Source organism: Dermatophagoides farinae, unplaced genomic scaffold (assembly GCF_024713945.1).
Source record: "Dermatophagoides farinae isolate YC_2012a unplaced genomic scaffold, ASM2471394v1 contig7, whole genome shotgun sequence".
NCBI lineage: Eukaryota > Metazoa > Arthropoda > Arachnida > Sarcoptiformes > Pyroglyphidae > Dermatophagoides > Dermatophagoides farinae.
In genome coordinates this window covers 138,415-156,968 of record NW_027461522.1, presented here as the reverse complement: position 1 = coordinate 156,968, position 18,554 = coordinate 138,415, and the positions used below count along the sequence as shown (strand labels likewise).

General features: G+C 36.1%; 2 protein-coding genes and 2 non-coding genes across 4 annotated transcripts; 3 read left to right on the top strand and 1 right to left on the bottom strand.

Moving 5' to 3' along the window:
• The first annotated feature begins 1,446 nt into the window (after window positions 1-1,446).
• Window positions 1,447-11,480, top strand: LOC142598108 (uncharacterized). Its single transcript, XM_075735070.1, has 6 exons — window positions 1,447-2,792; window positions 9,984-10,239; window positions 10,414-10,839; window positions 10,945-11,037; window positions 11,107-11,398; window positions 11,464-11,480. The coding sequence occupies exons 1-6, from the start codon at window positions 1,447-1,449 to the stop codon at window positions 11,478-11,480; spliced, it is 2,430 nt and encodes an 809-aa protein (XP_075591185.1).
• A 1,253-nt stretch (window positions 11,481-12,733) lies between these two features.
• On the bottom strand, window positions 12,734-17,093 carry LOC142598107 (uncharacterized). Its single transcript, XM_075735069.1, has 4 exons — window positions 16,995-17,093; window positions 16,699-16,944; window positions 16,191-16,614; window positions 12,734-12,774 (listed from the first exon to the last, which is right to left on the bottom strand). The coding sequence occupies exons 1-4, from the start codon at window positions 17,091-17,093 to the stop codon at window positions 12,734-12,736; spliced, it is 810 nt and encodes a 269-aa protein (XP_075591184.1).
• TRNAV-UAC (transfer RNA valine (anticodon UAC)) lies at window positions 14,771-14,843 on the top strand. Its single transcript has one exon. It is a non-coding gene; the product is annotated as a tRNA-Val (tRNA).
• On the top strand, window positions 14,900-14,972 carry TRNAV-AAC (transfer RNA valine (anticodon AAC)). The gene has a single exon. It is a non-coding gene; the product is annotated as a tRNA-Val (tRNA).
• Window positions 17,094-18,554: the final 1,461 nt, after the last annotated feature.

Genomic DNA, 18,554 nt, shown 5'->3' with positions numbered 1-18,554 from the left:
TAAGTGTAAGTTAAATTTAAGATATTTTGTATAGGCAATTCTGCCTTTCTTGCGAACGAATCTGGCATAAATTGTTCGCTCTATAGATTAAACATAGCCCATTACATACGAGTTAAAAAAAACCAAACCAAAATAAAAAAAAAAAAACTTGAAAATATCACTAATCAAATCAACAATTACATGTCTGGGCTGTTCAAGCAAGTGTTGATTTTTTCAAAACTGCGGAACCATGCATTAGTCACGTTTATAGACGTTTTCAACGCTTTACAAATGTACGATCACAATCTGACTAAAAAGATTCTTACAATGAATAGTACTCAGATTTCGGACGTGTTCAAGGATTTCATTTATTCAGACGGCCTTTTGCAGTATGCGAAGAGCTTTTCTAAAACTAGATGCCAAAAAACAGAAGATTTCACACAATTAACAAAGACAGACCTGAAAATATCGAAAACGTATCTTGACGTTGTGGCCGAACGGCTGTTCGAACATTATAAAAAACATCCAAGCATAAACGAGATTCCCGCGCTATTTTCTTTGGACTTTTACAACGATGCAGTTTCAATGCCTGCAAATACTGCAACTGTTCTAAAAAACGAAGCTTTATCCGTAAAAGTCAAATCAAGGAAGGAAACCCCGGGTCTTACGGAGGCGTCTAATATACTTATCAATTTGTGCAGAGCAAAATCTGATTTATCGTTTTTGGACATAGACCATAAGACCTTTTTCACGTTGAGTAACGTGCAGGGCCTAAAAAATACACAATCTACGCTGCTTCAATACTTACAGCAAAAAAACCAAAACATTATTTTTGATAGCGACCCCACTTTATATCTGTTTGAAGATTTGCCGATTTTGTATCCGGAATCGTTTGATTTGTGGTACCCTATTCCATCGCATTTAGAATCATATTTAATATTGTCAAAAAACAAGACGAGTATTATAAACTCAGAAAGATACACTAATGAAGGCTCACAAGAATACAAAAGAAATATGCAGAAAGAACTCAACTTGCTGCTAGAAATATAGCGGGCTTAATAACAAAGCTTTTCGGTTCAATTATTATATGCAAAAAAATAATAGGCAAAAAATTTATTTTAAACTGCAAGTAAATTTGGAAACAAAAATTTGGCTGATAATCCAAACTACAAAATGAATAATAATGATAAAAAGTTTAATCTCACAGAAGGTTCTGTTAGTCTTCACAGCGTGAATTTAATAGGCAGTTCTGACTTACCCACAGATAAAGAAGATGAAACTGTGTTTTATAACAGTGCACAAGTGTTTAATAGAGATTTAACGTTATTAATAATAAAGTGTTATGCAGAAAATGTCATTCAAAGTAAGATAGAAAAATACGAAAAGTCACATGACAGAACTTACATGCCTGCTATTTTCGAGGGGCTAACGCTCTGTGAAGGTTTGGCAGCGTCTGGGCTTCGCTCAATGCGATGGGCCAAAGAATTGCCTGCCAGCTATGTGAGAAAAATTGTCACTTGCGATTTAGACCCTACTGCTGTCGCAACTGCTAAGCTGCAACACGACTTGAACGGAATTCCAGCTTCATTGATGGAAATTCAGCAAGGGGACATTAACTACTTACTTTTCAAAAATAAATATGAAAACAATATCAAATTTGATGTTATTGATCTTGATCCATACGGCAGCATTGCTCCATTTCTCGACAGTGCAATATCCAACATTAAGGACAGAGGTCTGCTTTGCGTCACCTCGACTGATATGTGCGTACTTGGAGCAAACATTCCTGAAGTTTGCTTTTCGAAATATTGTGGTACTGCCACCAAACGACCATTTTTACATGAAGCTAGCGTACGTATAGTTCTAAACGCAATGCGAGTAGTGGCAGGAAAATATGGAAAATTCATTAAACCACTGATAAGTTTGTCAGTAGACTTTTACGTTAGGATCTTTGTTTTAGTTTTGAATAAGCCTTCACTATGTAAATCTAACGCTTACCAGACAGGGCTCGTGAGAAATTGCGTTAACTGTTCTTGGTATGAGGTTCAAGGCTTGGGTGACGCTTGCACATTGTTGAAAAAGAAGGAAAAAAACAAAAAACGTCGCTTAGGTAAGCAAAATAAGGAAGAAGAAACCGAGGAACCGATCAAACCAGAGTCTGTCACTCCTTTTGAGCCAATTTTAGGTTTCCGCAACCTACCTCTGGAAGCTGCTTACACCGTTGCGCGTTTTCAAACAAAAACCAATGCTGACAAATGTCCTGAATGCAATAATAAAACCGAACTTACGGGGCCTATGTACACTGGTCCACTGCACGATCAGGAATTCGTGTCCCAAGTAATCGCTGAAATCAGTAAAATTAAGCAGTTTTCAGACAATGTCGACACTTCTTTTAACAATCAGCATAAAATAGAACGCCAAAACATAAATGTAGTTACTGACGACTCTAATGACAGAAACAAACTAGTGGACAATGTTAAGAATCGTTTTAACTCCGACAAACAAACTTTTGTTTTCACTCATCTGTCCAAAAAAACTTTTCCGAAAATTTCTGGTTTGCTTAACGTTATCAAGGAAGATTTAGACGATATTCCGCTGTTCTACAATTTGCCCTTGATATGTAAAAATATGAAACTGTCAGTTCCCAAGCAAAAATTGCTTTTGAGTGCGTTGCTGAACATCGGCTACAGGATCGGACTGTTCCACAGAGAACCCTTGAGCATAAAAACAGATGCCCCATTTTTCGTACTTAAGGACTTAATTCATTACTGCATAGAATTCACCAACCCGGCTGACGCTACAAAAGATTACAAGTACAGATTGCCGAAAAAATATTTTATCCCTACGATTCACGAAAAATTCAACGCTGAGCAAAAAGTCCTAAAATTCGTGGCGAATCCAGAAAAAAACTGGGGCCCGGCTCGGCGAGCAGCTAACCCCAAAAAAAATTCTGAATAGTCTTTAAGCTAACTTTTCCAACGTTAAACTATCAATCAGAGTTATTAAAAGTGGGTGCTGAAGCACTTTTTCCATTGTTTCATACAGAGGACGTTCCACGGGCTTTAGACCTAGTTCGATATACAGTTTTAGTAAATTTATCAAGATCCCGTTGCAAAATAATATTGGATCTGACAGTTCAAGCAAGTTTTTCTCGCTCTAAAAATTATCAGTTGGTTAAAGGATTTTAACTTACGTATTCAACGAAGGAAAACACTCCAGCTTTTATTTCTTGCAATGTATTTTGCTCTTCTTCACCTGTAACTTCCAAACTAAGCATATGTTTCAGCACGCAAACTAGAAAGCTTAGTGTAGATTCTGATAAAAAAGTATTTGCGACTTTGCTTTGTGAGAGACCCACAATGAATTCTTTCACATAAAGTAAAACTTGATCTTTACTTTCTTTTAGTAACCAACATATGTGGTTGTACACGCTAGAATTTGCCGCGTCAATTCGCAATAAATCTATACAGAAAAAGAAACTATCTACTGCGTACTGTTTCAATATGCTTTTTTCTGCCAGCAAAAAACCGTAAAAATCCCACGCGTGCATATTTTTCAGGTCTTTGGAAATATAATCTTCGACATAATTTAGTTCTTCTTGTAAAACTTTATGTTTTAACGCAGAATCAGTACAATTAGAATATAAAATTCTACGAAAATTCCACGCCTGGTAGCATTTCGCTCCTTTTTCTAACACTAGGTTGGAAAACTGCCTAAGTTCGCTTAGGGACGGATTCTGAGCTTCAATTAATGTCAAAAACTTATTCCAAGCATAATAGTTTCCCGGAACAGTAATTAAAATAGCCTTTATCTTTTCTATAGATGTTGTATTTTCAAGTACTTCTAATTTATCAACAACTTCTTGACTAAGCATTTTGGTTTCTTTTGTAAATGCTCATGAATGAACTGTGTTTGCTTTAAATAAATAAATTATTATTTTTTTTTTTTAAAAAAAACTGGGTGTTACTTTAATTAAATTGAACTAACCACAATATAAAATTGTCTAAAAACTCAACGTGAGAATTGATCACACGTTTTGAATTACATTTACATAAGAATATACGAAAGATCTTAACACTTGTGTTTAACCGGCTTAAACCAATCGATTTAATATAGTTTGAAATGCAATGAATGAATTTAGTTATGTTGTGATTTTTGACGATATCGCAGATAACACAATAGGATTTAAAAAGTGGAACTCTAAAGCAAAATTACCAAGAAGGGATAGTTTGAATTATAAAAATGACATAGACAAAGGTTACCACATTTTTAAATCGTTTCCGCTAGTGATAATTTTGGGCTACAATGAATCTGAAAAACAGGTTGATACATCTTGCTCGGTCGATTTTGTTTCAACGCCGTGTCAAAATAATTTCTGCTCTCGAATACATAGTTTAACACACCGAAACTTCGTGGATTTTGTTTGCTTAAACCTGTTTAACAACCTGAGTTCAATTGGTTTAAACAGTTTTTCAACAGACAAAGGCGTGTCTGAATATCTTCAAGAAAACAAATCAGCCGTGATGACGGCGTTCGAACTTTTATTCACGTCGAAAGGAAAATATATTGGGCTCAACACTAATATATGCGCCGCACTTATCCCTCCTAAAACTTCCATGTCGTCTGACTTTTTTAAGAGCATTTCTGGTAAAATATTTCGGCAAGAACCGCTAAAGATCAGTCCATTTGGTAGTGAGAATGCAATTTCCGACAGTAAAGGAGGTATAATGAACCTAGGTCGTACTGTGTGGCATATGTCCAACCAATGTTTAGAACTTGAACAACCAACTTTAAGTAACTTATCGCCCGTCTTTAAAGAAGATAATATTTATTTCCGAATCAAAGAAACTATTTCTGGTTTTGGATATTTTACTCCTATAAACAAACTAACCACGGTTAGCATGTCATTGTCCGGAGAGTGTGAAGTTTTATCGGCATTGCCAAAATCGATAGAGTTTGATCTTGTTTTTAATCTTGGCAAGTTCGTTAAAAAAAGCGATTGGTACTGGAGCCAACAGCTCACTCAACTAACTGATAATTTCTTAAGCAAAAGCTTGTATTTCAAACCCTGCTACGGACTTCAAACGTTGGTACGCTACTCTGTAAATATTATCTCAGGCTTCAATCTGCCTATCAAACTGACAATGGAAAAAAACGCTGACGCGTCTTCCGATCTTACTAAATATACCATTAGTCTAGTACTAGCCAATAATGCAGACTTCCCAAACGCATATTTAGACAGACCTTTTGAATGTGAAAAGTTATTGTTAGTCTTTAACATGTTCGATGACATTCATCACGAAAAAGTAACGCAAGGTGACTTAGTCAAAACTCGTAATTCCACCGTGGTTAAGTGGACGTTAGATATATTAAGCAACACAAAAGCTCAATTTGTGTTTTTTTCGTCAAAAGCGTTCTCAACGGTGAAAATAAGTTTTGAAGCAATTAGCTTCTCCCTTTCTGGGTTTAGCATAAAATCAATTACTAATAAAGAAAGTGAAATAAAACCAAGAAAAAAATTAATACACATGTTGAAATGCAAAGATTTTGAAGTGCGACTCAGAGACTACAGCTCAAGTACATTATAAAGCATTATTTTCTTTTAAAATTAAATTTTGGCGTAAAACTAATTTAGAAAGTAAAAATAAAGCGATTAAGCATATAAAGAGTGAATGGGAAAATTTTTTTGTGAATATTGTCAAGTTAAGTTGTCTCATTCTTCTCCCTCGGGACGTAAGCAGCACGATAACGGACGCAGACACATTATCGCGAAAATTGACTACTACAAAAGTAAGTTTGCCGCACATTCAACGTTAGATCTAATTCTGTCTCCACAGTTCGTGCCACCTAGCCATATCCCAGCTGAGATAGTTTACAACTTGCAAAAAATCTGTTCTTCAAACATGCTTCAGGCTATCATTCCAAACACTCACAGCAAAAAGTACATTGCATCTTTACGTTATCACTATAAGCAACGTACAGGAGGTGAGGTAAACATCAAAAACGAACCATACAACTCTGGGCAGTCAAAAAGTTATATGTATTCTACTCCCTACAACACACAGAAACACTAATTAAACATTTCTTTTATTACAAAAAAAACTGTAAAATATGTATTGGTACATAGTTTTTCTTTGTTAACACATTAGATAAGTTGTCTAGACAAGAAATCTATGTGGGATCAAATAAAAACAAGATTTTGCATGTGAAATTCATCTCATCTAAATTGAGGCTGGCTACTGCTCAAGCGGCAATTCTGCTGAATTAATGCTTTCGTATACGCATTTTTGAACAGATCGCATATATTCGCTTTTATTATGTATATATAGTTTGGCAGCTTCAGCGTTCGCCGGTGAATTCGGGTTTGGGTCTGTTAACAGCGACCTAACTGACATCAAAATGCCCTTAACGTCGTATATGGGACTCCATTCATTTTGTAGAATATCTAAGCATAGCAAGCCGTCAACGTAAACATTGGGGTGGAAAATTTTAGTCACAAATTTAACCACGGGTGGCTTATCAGGATAGTTTTCCGGGAACTTAATGGATAAGACAAAAATGCCGCCTTCCCATACGGTATCTTCTGGACCGAAAATCAAACCGTGCCATTGAGCCAGATTTTGCTTTAATGGATATGCATTTACGCCTGGAGGCGTATCGTTTTGTAGACTCATAAAATCTTTAATTAATCTTTTACGCTAGCAAAGCTGTTTTCCGTGAAACTTACGCTACGATCGTTTAATTGCACTACTTCATCTCCCGTAGTCATTTACTAAAATAATTTCAAATCTTCAATTATGATTAAATAAATTTTGGTTAACGCATGTTATTATAGTCTCTCTTTTGAAATTAATTAATGTGTTTATTATAAATTGATGTTTTTTTTTAATATAAAAGGTAGAATTAGTCCTATCCGTATTTTTACCACTTAATAGATCTAAATTAATATGGCATCACACACATAATTAAATATAAATATCAATTGGCAAGCTTTCGCATTTGCATCGATAAAACGCATGAATTTCGAAAATATTTTTCCTCAGTGTGATACTCCTAGAACGTATGGCAAAATCAACGCACTCAAAGAACTCATAAAAATTATCGTTTCACTTAATTCTGAAACGTTAAAAATCGAAAAAGTTCATAACCTCGTATTTTTTACTTATTTGACTGCTCTGATCGCTTCAGAGGATAAAGCTAAACAAAATCGCGTACTTTCTCATATTATTTCTGGCTATCATAACATTTTACGGATTATCGAAATTTACAGTCAGGATGCTCTGATTACTAAAGAACAAGAGGAATCAATTTTTATACAATCTCCCATGATTATTGACTATTTTAAAAAACTAAACAGCGATTTGACAGGTTTCAACGAATACGAATTACTCGACAAAAACTGCCTACTTGCTATATCATTTCGAACTTGTTTCAACAAAATACTAAATCTTATTAAACAAAACTGTGTTTTCAAAGAAATAATCGATATTTTATTCTCAACCTTTTGTATGATTTATTATTTAATATTTCGAGATCAAGATACGAAGATATTTGATTATGCCGTTATCTATAGTGGATTTGCTTCTCAAGAATTTAGTATAAGTGAATACAATGCTCTAGAACCAACTATTGCGAGTTTTAACGAGCTGGAACAGCTTTATTGTTTATACAATAAACAAGCAGACGTAAAAAATTATTTCATTGACGTTATCGACCTTAAAGACAAAAATGTAGAACTACTAGTAAAAATAATTGCTGCAGATCAAATCTTCTGCATCAGTGAGTTACTTATAGACGAAGTAACGAACGACAAATTGTTACATTTTTTAATTCAAAACTCAGAACGTTATGTAACTTTAGAATACGGAAAGTCGTACACTAACACGGACTGGACAATTAAAATCGACCAATTCAAGAACATATGGTTGAAAAATGGATATTTGGCGCAATACCCGCTGAGAAACCATCTTGATGCTGATAATGTTTGCAAACGGCTCGATTTAGTCGAGATTTTAATTCAAAAGAACGTTAAGGAGTTCGGTAAAAAAAAATTGAGAGATCTTCTTAAATTCAAATGCAATAAACCTTCTTTTGTTGAACAATGGTGGATCGACAGTGTAGAAGCATACACTCCTCCTCACTATGATGACTTCAACAACTTTTACGTCTGCTTATATGGAACCAAATACATTGTTTTCTTTGAAAACGAAGAAGCACTTGGAGATGTGGAAAAATCGAAATACTGCAAAAACTCGTACAATATGAGTTTGGAAAGTTGCAAAGAATTAATTAACGATATTATTGACGATAATCAAGAAAAAAACAAACGAATCGACATCGCCTTGATAATCTTAAACGCAGGCGATGCAATTTACATTCCAAAAAAAGTTTATCATGCCGTGTACACAAATGTTTTCAGCGTAGCTATAAGTCACTGGTGGAAAAACGAAGAAACACAATCATAAAAAAAATATATATTATTTACTTAAAGTTTAATAATTGTGAAATCGTCTATAATCCTCTTTATACCTATTTGAAAAAATTTTTTTTTCATTATATGTTTTAATAAGCAGTTTTGCGGTGAGAATATAGTAAAACCTTCTAAAAATTACGCTTACATTTGAAAACCTCAGTTAGAGACTTTGAAGCATGAAAAATGATTTAGAGCTTTCTCCAGACGTCGATATTTCGCAGCTAACGATAGATATCTTTCATCCAGATGAAATCAAAAAAATAAGTGTGGTAGAAATTACCAACTCTGAAATTTTCAAAAACAACGTGCCTGTAAAGTATGGCCTACACGATTCTAGGCTAGGTTTTTTTGGTAATGGTGAATCATGTGGATATTGTAACAAATACTTCAAATGCCCCGGACATTTGGGCCATATAAATTTAGCACTTCCGTTGTTTAATCCCCTTTTGTTTTCTGAACTGTTAGACCTACTCAAGTTGACTTGCTTAAAATGTTGCAGATTGAAGCTAACGGACATTGACAACGAATACCTTCAGCTATGTTTCAATCTGTTCCAAGCGAAAGAATATAGACTACTTGACGACGTGATTAAGCAGGGCAATATCTTGCGTAAATATCAACATTACCTTTCGACAGAAGAAGCAAAAGAGTTCAAAGTAAACGTAGAGCTGAACGAATTTCCCGAACACGAATTCGACAGGTCAAAATTTCTTGAGCTATTCCATCGAGCCAAGAACATTCATAGTAAAATATCAGCTGGAAACGACATAGCTAATTTCGCTTCGCTGATCGGCGAAAGTATCACTACAATTGAGTCGTGGAAATTTTTAAAATCAACTTTTTTCAAGGAAGCCAGCTCGAGCAATTGTCCTCATTGCGGCAACACTATTTCCATAAGTTACAAAGCAGCCGCTAATTTTTTTGACATCCAATTGGAGTATCAGTTTTCTCATCAGCCGCCATTTGAAGAACATACATTCCTTCAAATTCCAACGGAGTCGAGTGAAAACACCGGTGAATGCATGAAAGGAATTGAACAAGACATACAAAAAATAACAATCGCTCAAATTCATGCGGAAAAACAAAAAACTTTGGTTATTGGACGGAACAACAAGCGAATTGCTCGAGTTATGTTATCGTCTTATCAGGTGGAATCTATACTTAAAAAATTGTTTGCAAGCAAAGATAAAACACTCATCAACATGATGGTTCCCATTACTCAAAATACGTTGGAAAAAACTTTTTTTTACTACTCTATCCTGGTTCCTAGCAACAAGTTCCGCCCACTCGGTGAGAACATTGTATCTAGCGGAACGGGTAAGGTACTCCACCCGCACACCCAAGCACTTCAAAAAATCAGACGAACAAACAGTGATGTTCTCTTAATCTTATATACTCTTAGAGCTACTAATGAAAACTTACTCCTCGATTACGACAATGAATTGTTAGAATCTTGCAGTGAATTCAAGTTTTCGAAGCTTGACAAATCATCTATTACTGATTTTTATAACAAGGTTCACGGAAACTATAGTATTTTACATTCTCAAGTTTCAAAACTTCAGCAATTTGTCAACAGTTACATTGACGGCAACAAATCACAAGATAAATCTGCTCCTGCTGGCGTTCGGCAATGGCTTGAAAAAAAGAGCGGAGCCGTTCGTCAAAAGATGATGGGTAAAAGAGTAAACTATGCAGCGAGAACTATTATTGCTCCAGACTGTCAAATTGATACTAATGAAATCGGTATTCCAAAAGAGTTTGCAATGAAATTATCTGTTCCCATATTTGTAAATACACTCAATATAGACGAAGTTTGTCAAAGAATAAACAACGGTGCAACAGTATATCCAGGTTGCAATTTTTTAACTTACCCGTCGGGAAGAATCCTGGATTTTATTCGGAAGCCACTTAACGAAACTCAAAAAGCCAATTTGTGCAATGAAATACGTTCCAACCTCCAGGCATCCTTGGATAATCTTGACAAGATCGAAGGTAAGCCTTTCATACTTCGAAGACATTTGAAAAATGGAGACACTGTTTTAATGAACAGGCAACCGTCTTTGCACAAACCGTCTATTTTAGCGCATTTTGTTCGCGTTTTAGAAAATCAGAAATGTTTTAGACTGCACTATACTAACTGTTCTGGTTATAATGCCGATTTCGATGGAGACGAAATGAATTTACATTGTTTACAAAACCCGACCGCACAGGTTGAAGCCGCGATACTTATGAATGCTGATACAAACTATACGAACCCCAGAAATGGAGCTCCATTAAGAGGGTTAATTCAAGATCACATTGTTTCTGGAGCTTTGCTGACTGTAAAAGGAACTTTTTTGAAAAAAGACGAGTATTTACAAATTATATATTCGGCTGTTGCGAAATACGTCGACAAAAATGGATTGATCAATTTGTCTGAAGGAAACGTCATCAACCGGGAACTTACTTCTGGAGATCCTTTTTCTCAATTGACAAATACGTTTCTGCATAAGGTTTGTATAGAACCACCCACGATATTTTACCCTGTTCAGCTGTGGACTGGAAAACAGGTTATTTCTTCCTTACTGAAAACTATTGTGGACTATGCAGCTATGTCTTTGTATGGATTGAATTCCGACTTGAAGCTTGACAAGTCTTTTACAGAAAACTACAAGGGAATCAATTTGCAGACCAAATCTAAAACACCTGTAACAGCTTGGCGCGGTATCATTACTACTGATAATGACGAGGCTACAGTTGTAATTCAAAACAGTGAGCTTTTACAAGGAGTTTTCGATAAAAACCAGTATGGTGCTTCCTTTAATGGTCTAGTCCACGTTTGTTCTGAGTTATTAAACGCACGTGTTGCTGGAATATTATTATCTTGTTTTTCCCGAGCGTTCACAACATATATTCAATTTAGAGGATTTACTTGTGGTTTAGCAGATTTTGAATTGAACCGGAAGGGTCTCGACAGGCGAACAGAACTGTTGCAAAGATGTTCAACGGCTTCTCTATTACTTCAAACTCAGTTTTTGAACAATATTGATAAAAGTCACACGCATGATGACAATGATTTCTCTAGTGATAACTCAAAATTGTTGCAGGTCTTTGCTGATAACATTTCTGAAAATTTCACACACGATAACATTAATTCTATTTGCAGGGAAAAATATTCATTTACCTCTATCACTCACACCAAAGATGAGACGTATGACATATCGAGCTTTTCTGGCCTTCGTGAGTTACTTAAGTCTCAAAATGAAGCAGTGAATGAAGAACTGGTAAACCGTTTGACCTTAATCTCCTCTTTGCTAGATAGCCAAAGGTATCTATCACAAACAGAATCGGGTGCCTTACTTCTCACTGAAGCTTTCAAACAACTTATACAATTTATTAGAGAAAACTTCTCAGATTCTACTCACATAACTCAGTACCTTGTTCGTATTATTTATTCAAGGTCTGACATTTTCAGTAACACTTCTTCTTTGTTCGGCGCACTTCCCGATGTTTACAGAAATAGAGTTACTAAGCAATTTCCATCGTGGGTTTGGAATGCTCAAAACAACAAGTTTGATTTTTGGGATTTAGCCAGATACAACGACAACCAGGTGGTAATGAACAAATCTTTGATCAGAATCAAGTCCATTAAAGATTTAAACGTGAAGCTGTATATTTCGATATGCACAGAATTTAAAAAACTTATCACTGAAAAATTCAAAGGTAAACAACAAGCAGTTATTAACTTGTTTGGTAAATATTTCCAAAGTTCAATGAGCACAATCACAAGCGCTTCAAGCGATGTCGTATCCCCAGACACTCTGCTTTACCCATTCCCTAACAACGGGTTCGCAAGCATGATTTTCACAGCAGCCAAAGGTTCAAAGATCAATTTCGGTATGATTTCAGGAATGCTTTCTCAACAGAGTTTAGAAGGAAAAAGAATGCCTACAATGATTTCCGGAAAAACACTTCCTTCTTTCGGTTATTACGATTTTGGTTCACGTTCATACGGTTTGATTACTGATTCATATATGGCCGGTCTACGTCCTCAAGAATACTATTTCCACTGTATGGCAGGACGAGAAGGTTTGATAGACACTGCGGTTAAAACCTCGAAATCTGGGTATCTTCAGCGTTGTATAATGAAAAGTATGGAAGGAATGAAAGTCCATTTCGACGGAACTGTCCGTGATTCAGATTCAAGTATAGTGCAGTTTTTATATGGAGAAGATGGTATCGATGTTTCTAAAGCCTCTCTTCTCAAGAATTCTGAAATTTACACCAATAATTTTGAAATTTCTAAGAGACGTTTTCATTTGGACTCCAACGAACAAAATTACCTAATAAAGAAATCCATTAAAACAAATATCAATACAAACAATAATGATGATACAACAACTTCGCTAAACAACCCTTACTTTTATTTAGGCGCAACTTCGGAAAACTACGCTGATTATCAATTACAAACGCAAAACAAATTAATCAATGGCATGACTAGCGCACCACCAACTCTTCAGCTAAGGTCTATCTCGGCAAAAAAATTGGATTTGCTGTTAAGACTTGTATACCAGAACGCTCTTTCTTGTCCAGGAGAACCTGTAGGTTGCTTAGCTGCCCAGTCATTAGGAGAACCAGCCACACAAATGACATTGAACACTTTCCACTTGGCGGGTCACGGGGCAGCAAACGTTACATTAGGTATTCCAAGGCTTAATGAAATCATCCATACTGCAGGATTTGCCTCCACTCCACTTTGCATTGCGCCCCTTACAGGAAATAAGAAGCAAGCAAGCCGAAACATTGAGCGAATTTTAGATAGCATTAGATCGGTGTTTTTGCAGGATATTATAAATTCGGTGGGAGTGCAGACAAATCTTTGTTACAAACTAACAAAGAAAGATCAACTTGAAAAGCACTGGGTATATAAATGTACGCTGCAACTCGAAAACTTAGATCATTTCTGCAAGGCTGTTCCCATGTTTACCCCAGAGTCACTTTTCACGTTTATCTACAATAAGTTTTTGGGTCAACTCACTTTTGACTTTAACGAGCTGGTTCGTTCTACAGCAATGAAAGCTAATTTTGAATCTTTAGCTCCTAATGTAAACGAGTTATCCGAAACCGCTGACAAGTTACTTATTCAAAGATTGGTCAAAGTTTCTGATAGACGCATGTCTTTAAAGAAAAATATTAAGAAGAGCAGTAGCTCCGGGGCTGCTGTTGGAGATAACGATATAGCAGGAGGAGAAACCAACTTGGACTATTTACATTCAAAACCTGCAGCTGAAGAACCCGACGAAGAACAAACACAGGACAGATTCTCGACTGCTGAAGAAGACAATTCCGACGCTTCAGATTCTGTCGATTCAGATAACGATGACATGCGAGACACGACTTCAGTAGATGAAAACGAATTTGAAGAAGACGCCAAGACATTTAATAGCGATTCAGAAGCGTCGTATAAGTTTAACACAGATATTGAAAACTGCGGCACATCAATTGACGGTTCTTCCGAATCTCACGAGGTGTCGGAGTTGTCAGTTTCTGATAAAGATATCACGCAAAAAGTCAAAGTTCGAACATTACCGTCGGCCTGTTACCGTTTCATGGACGGTTTCAAATTTTCCAAAGACACGTGGACCGTTGACATTCGATTTGTTATACCACAACAAGCATGTCCGCGTGAAGTCAATTTGCTCAACGCTGCTAAATCCCGTATTGCGAAAACGATGCTCTATTATTCTGGTGTGAAGGAACTTCCTCAAATTTATCCAACGACCAAATACTCGATTTTTGACAACCGATACGTGTACGAAATGCATGTCAGAGACAATAATTTGCAACGCCTCCTAAATTTCGACTCCGAATTGATAGACCACCATCATATTTATTGCAACGATATTAAAGCCATTTCTCTCACGTTTGGCATTGAAGCAGCTCGAGCTACAATTATTCGCGAACTTCAAGCTGTATTTGGGTCTTACGGTATCGTGGTAGATTTCCGACATCTGTCTTTAGTTGCAGACACACTTACGAGTTCTGGTGAGTATCGAAGCTTGAGTCGAATTGGCATGGCACACCACAGCAGTCCTCTTCTACAGCTCAGTTTCGAAACAGCGTTCAAGTTTTTGTGTTCAGGGTTGTCTCGTCGCGCAACGGACAACCTAAATAGTCCTACGGGTTCTATCATTGTTGGAAAAGAACCTCCTCTTGGTACAGGTTCTACTCGAATTTTGACCAAGATATAAACGATTATTACACAAGCAATATACTTTCATATCCCTGACTTCCACTCCATGCGTTTGAATATTTTCTCAGTTCTGATTTAGAACATTAGCGGTCGTGGTCTAGTGGCTATGACGTCTGCTTTACACGCAGAAGATCGGGAGTTCGATCCTCCCCGACCGTATTTTTTATATGTGCTGTATGATCAAATGTAGAGTCATGCAATAAAAACATTTTTAAGCGGTGGTGGTCTAGTGGCTATGACGTCTGCTTAACACGCAGAAGGTCGGGAGTTCGATCCTCCCCCACCGTATGTTTTTTGTTTGTATTTATATAACACTAACGTAATTGGTATCAATATTGAATTAATTAAATAAATTTTCTTTTTAGTAGTTACCAAATTGAGTTTAATTCATTTATAGCTGATAAAATTATCGGGTGGGTTATTAAATTATCGTTTCTAAAATGCTTATTAGTGATAAACTTACAAATATTTTTCAATTTTATTTTTTTCGTTCGTATTCGTATATATTAGTTTATTAATCTGTTCAACCTCGCAATAAAACGAGTTAGAGTCATTGAAGTTTACGTTATTGTCGTTGTTGATCAAGTCTAATGATTTTTTTAACGCCAAAAGAAACTGACTGGCCTGAGGTTGTATAGACAACAGGTCACTTATGTATTGCGAAGCGGTGTTAAAACTGCCATCGAGTATATTTGACAAACATTCACATATGTCTGGAATCAGAGTATTGATTAAAATTTCATGAGATAACACTTTCAACATCGACTGCAAAAATAGTTCTTGTAGTTGAAAGTCGAATGAAATAAAAACTGCTAGAATATGATCGATTTCGTCTTTCGAATTAATAAGCTCTACAATTAGTGTCGAAATCTCGGAAAAAGGTAAATTTTTTTCATGAACTAATGCTAATTTGTTTAACTGTTTGTGCTGCAAAGGCTCGTAAACTATTTTTTGAATACTAGTAATTACCTTTGGCGTGTTTTTTCGCACATCATTGTGCGGAATTTCATGCCAGTTTCCAGCAACAAAATTGTTAATAGTCTATGTAATCTTTGGATTGAACGACTTACTATTATTTCTTCTGACATTGTTGGTTTAACAAAAGATGTTCAAAGTTTTTTGATCGGCTTATAACTTTTATGCCACCGTATTTTTGAAAATTGACATATTAGTTTATAAATAACAGCAATAAAGTGTTAATTAAAATTATTTAGTTATATTCGTTTATTAAAGAATAATAGAGCAATTAAAAAACTTAGAAACAAAATTATGAAACAAAAAACTATAGGTTGGGATCGTTCCAAACAGAGTCTGTGGCTAGATCTAAGTGCGATATAGTGTCTATTATGCCACTGTTCCACGTTCCCGTGATACGCATACCATTTTTAAACAAAAGCTGTCCTTTTCCGTTTTTTTTGTTGTTAACCCATTCTCCTTCGTAGACTCCTTGGTCTGCTGAGCAAAAGAACAAGCCAGTTCCGTGTCTCTGGTTTTCTTTCCACATACCTTCATATCTAGAGCCGTTTTTATATACGTAAACTCCAAATCCCAACTGTTGGTCGTCGACCCAGTCACCTATGTACGAGTCACCTGTGGCGTACTGTATTTCTCCATATCCGTGTTTTAAATTTTTTTCAAACTGTCCAACGTATTTGTCTCCGTTGACGTACATCATTGACCCTTTTCCATGCATTTGATCTTGCTGGAAATCTCCTTCATATTTGTCGCCATTGCCAAACTTGAGACTGCCGAACCCATCTTTTAAATCTTTTTTAAAATGTCCTTCGTAAACGTTGTTGTCGGTGTATTTTAAAATGCCGCTTCCGTGCATTTCTCCGTTGTTCCATTCTCCATTGTACACCGAACCATCTGCGTAAGTGTAAACCCCGTGGCCGTGCATGACGCCGTTCAACCACTGCCCGTCATAAGACTCTATGTTGAGTCCAGAAGCAGTGTTGTAAATTACTCGACCAGTACCACTGCGTTTGTCTTCGACCCACTCGCCTTCGTAAACGTCTCCATCAGCATATTCGTATCGTCCGTAGCCATGCATTTTTCCTTCTTTCCACTCTCCATCGTATCTATCTCCCGTTGCAAAGGTCAATACACCTTTGCCATCGATGATTCCATTATTCCACGTTCCTTCATATCTGTTGCCAGAATTGAATTGGGCAACTCCATTGCCGTGAATCACATCGTCTTTCCATTCTCCCATGTAGGTCGATCCGTCTGCGTACTGAAACGTACCGGCACCGTGTCTCTTTCCAAGTTGGAATTCTCCCTGTTACATTTGATGCGTGTAGAACTTACCTCGTATTTTTCTTTCGTACTATAAACCAAAACACCTTTGCCATGAAACAGTCCATCTTTTATCTGTCCATGATAGGAATTATGTACTTCGGTTGTCATTGGTTATAGAAACCGTTATTTAACAGCACATTTAAGTTCGTGTTAATGCTTAATTTATGTATAGTTTATTTTACTATTTTATTGAAAGAAAAACCGATTTTTGTTCGTGCACCATAGCTCCGGCAAAGAATTTATAATTACTAAAAAAGCTAAATAGCGCCAAAAACTTATTTTCAAGTGAAAATTACGTTTATACAATTATTTATTATATAAACGGTCTGATGGACCGAATTTATCGCGGCCAACGCTTGTTTTATCTCTTGCTGAAAAGCAAGATAATGAAAATTAATCTGGAAGAACGCAAGCATATTGAGAGTCTGTTATGTTTGCAATAGTTCTGGATAAAAAAGCTTTTTTTCTCTCATTTCTGATCATTTCGTTCAAGCCGTTGGACGAGTCGTACAGTATCTGATTTATCGTTTGTTCGTTTTGAAAATAATCTTCGTCTTTTAAACAGATTTCTGTGCTCATTGCAGAGTAAGTGATATGGTATTGGTCGTTATTGAAATCTGGGGGTGAAGACGAAATTAAAAAAAGTTTGATGTTGTTGAACCAACTTTCGTTCCAAGGGTTGATTTTATTGTGATAGTGATGTTTGATGTGTTCATATGTCGTTCTATTCAAACTAATTAAGTAAGTGTGGTAACAAGCCAAACCCAAAATAAACCAGAAAAACGCTAAAAACATCAGTCCAATGACGATCAAAGGCCATATCATTTTTTTGACATCAAGATTAGGGCTCATCTGTCTTTCTTTATAAAACGTGTAAAGAGTAACAGCAGCCATGGGAGTTATTATCATAAAACACGCCAAAGTGCTTAATAGAAAAAACATGAAGCTCCTGTAGTTCCTTATGCCGATACAATTCGAAAACCACGGGCAATGGTGGTCAAATCTACACACACAACGGTCGCAGATTGAACAGTGAACCGTTCTTGGCAATCGTAAAGTGTTGCAAGTACGGCAGTATTTCAAATACACTGTCACACCTCGTACATTGATCGTTGCCACATTTGAAATGTAATCAAAAGGTAATGGTATTTCTTTGCTGTTGACAGGTAGATATCCGGGATCAGCTAGAGTTGTAGCGAGGTAAAAATATATCATTAAAACTTCGAAAACTGCCAACAACACCGATATCGTTATTTTGACTCCATCATTGTATTTTAAAACCTATAAATGTTTACTTGCGATTATGTGTTTGTTTTTGGATCATAACTGACTTACAGGCACAATATAAAATAAAAACAAATAGCTGGGAAATAGCATTAGTACTATTATGACAAGGGCTGAGACAAGCAGCCTAGAAACAGGAAAACCAGCCATTATAAAAGCGTTCGAATTATAATACTGTTATGCATGCCTAAAAATTTGGTGTGCCTTTTGCAAATTCAAATATTTTGCTGGTGAAGCAAAATATTTGAATTTATATAAAATACTGAAAAATTACACTTATAAAAA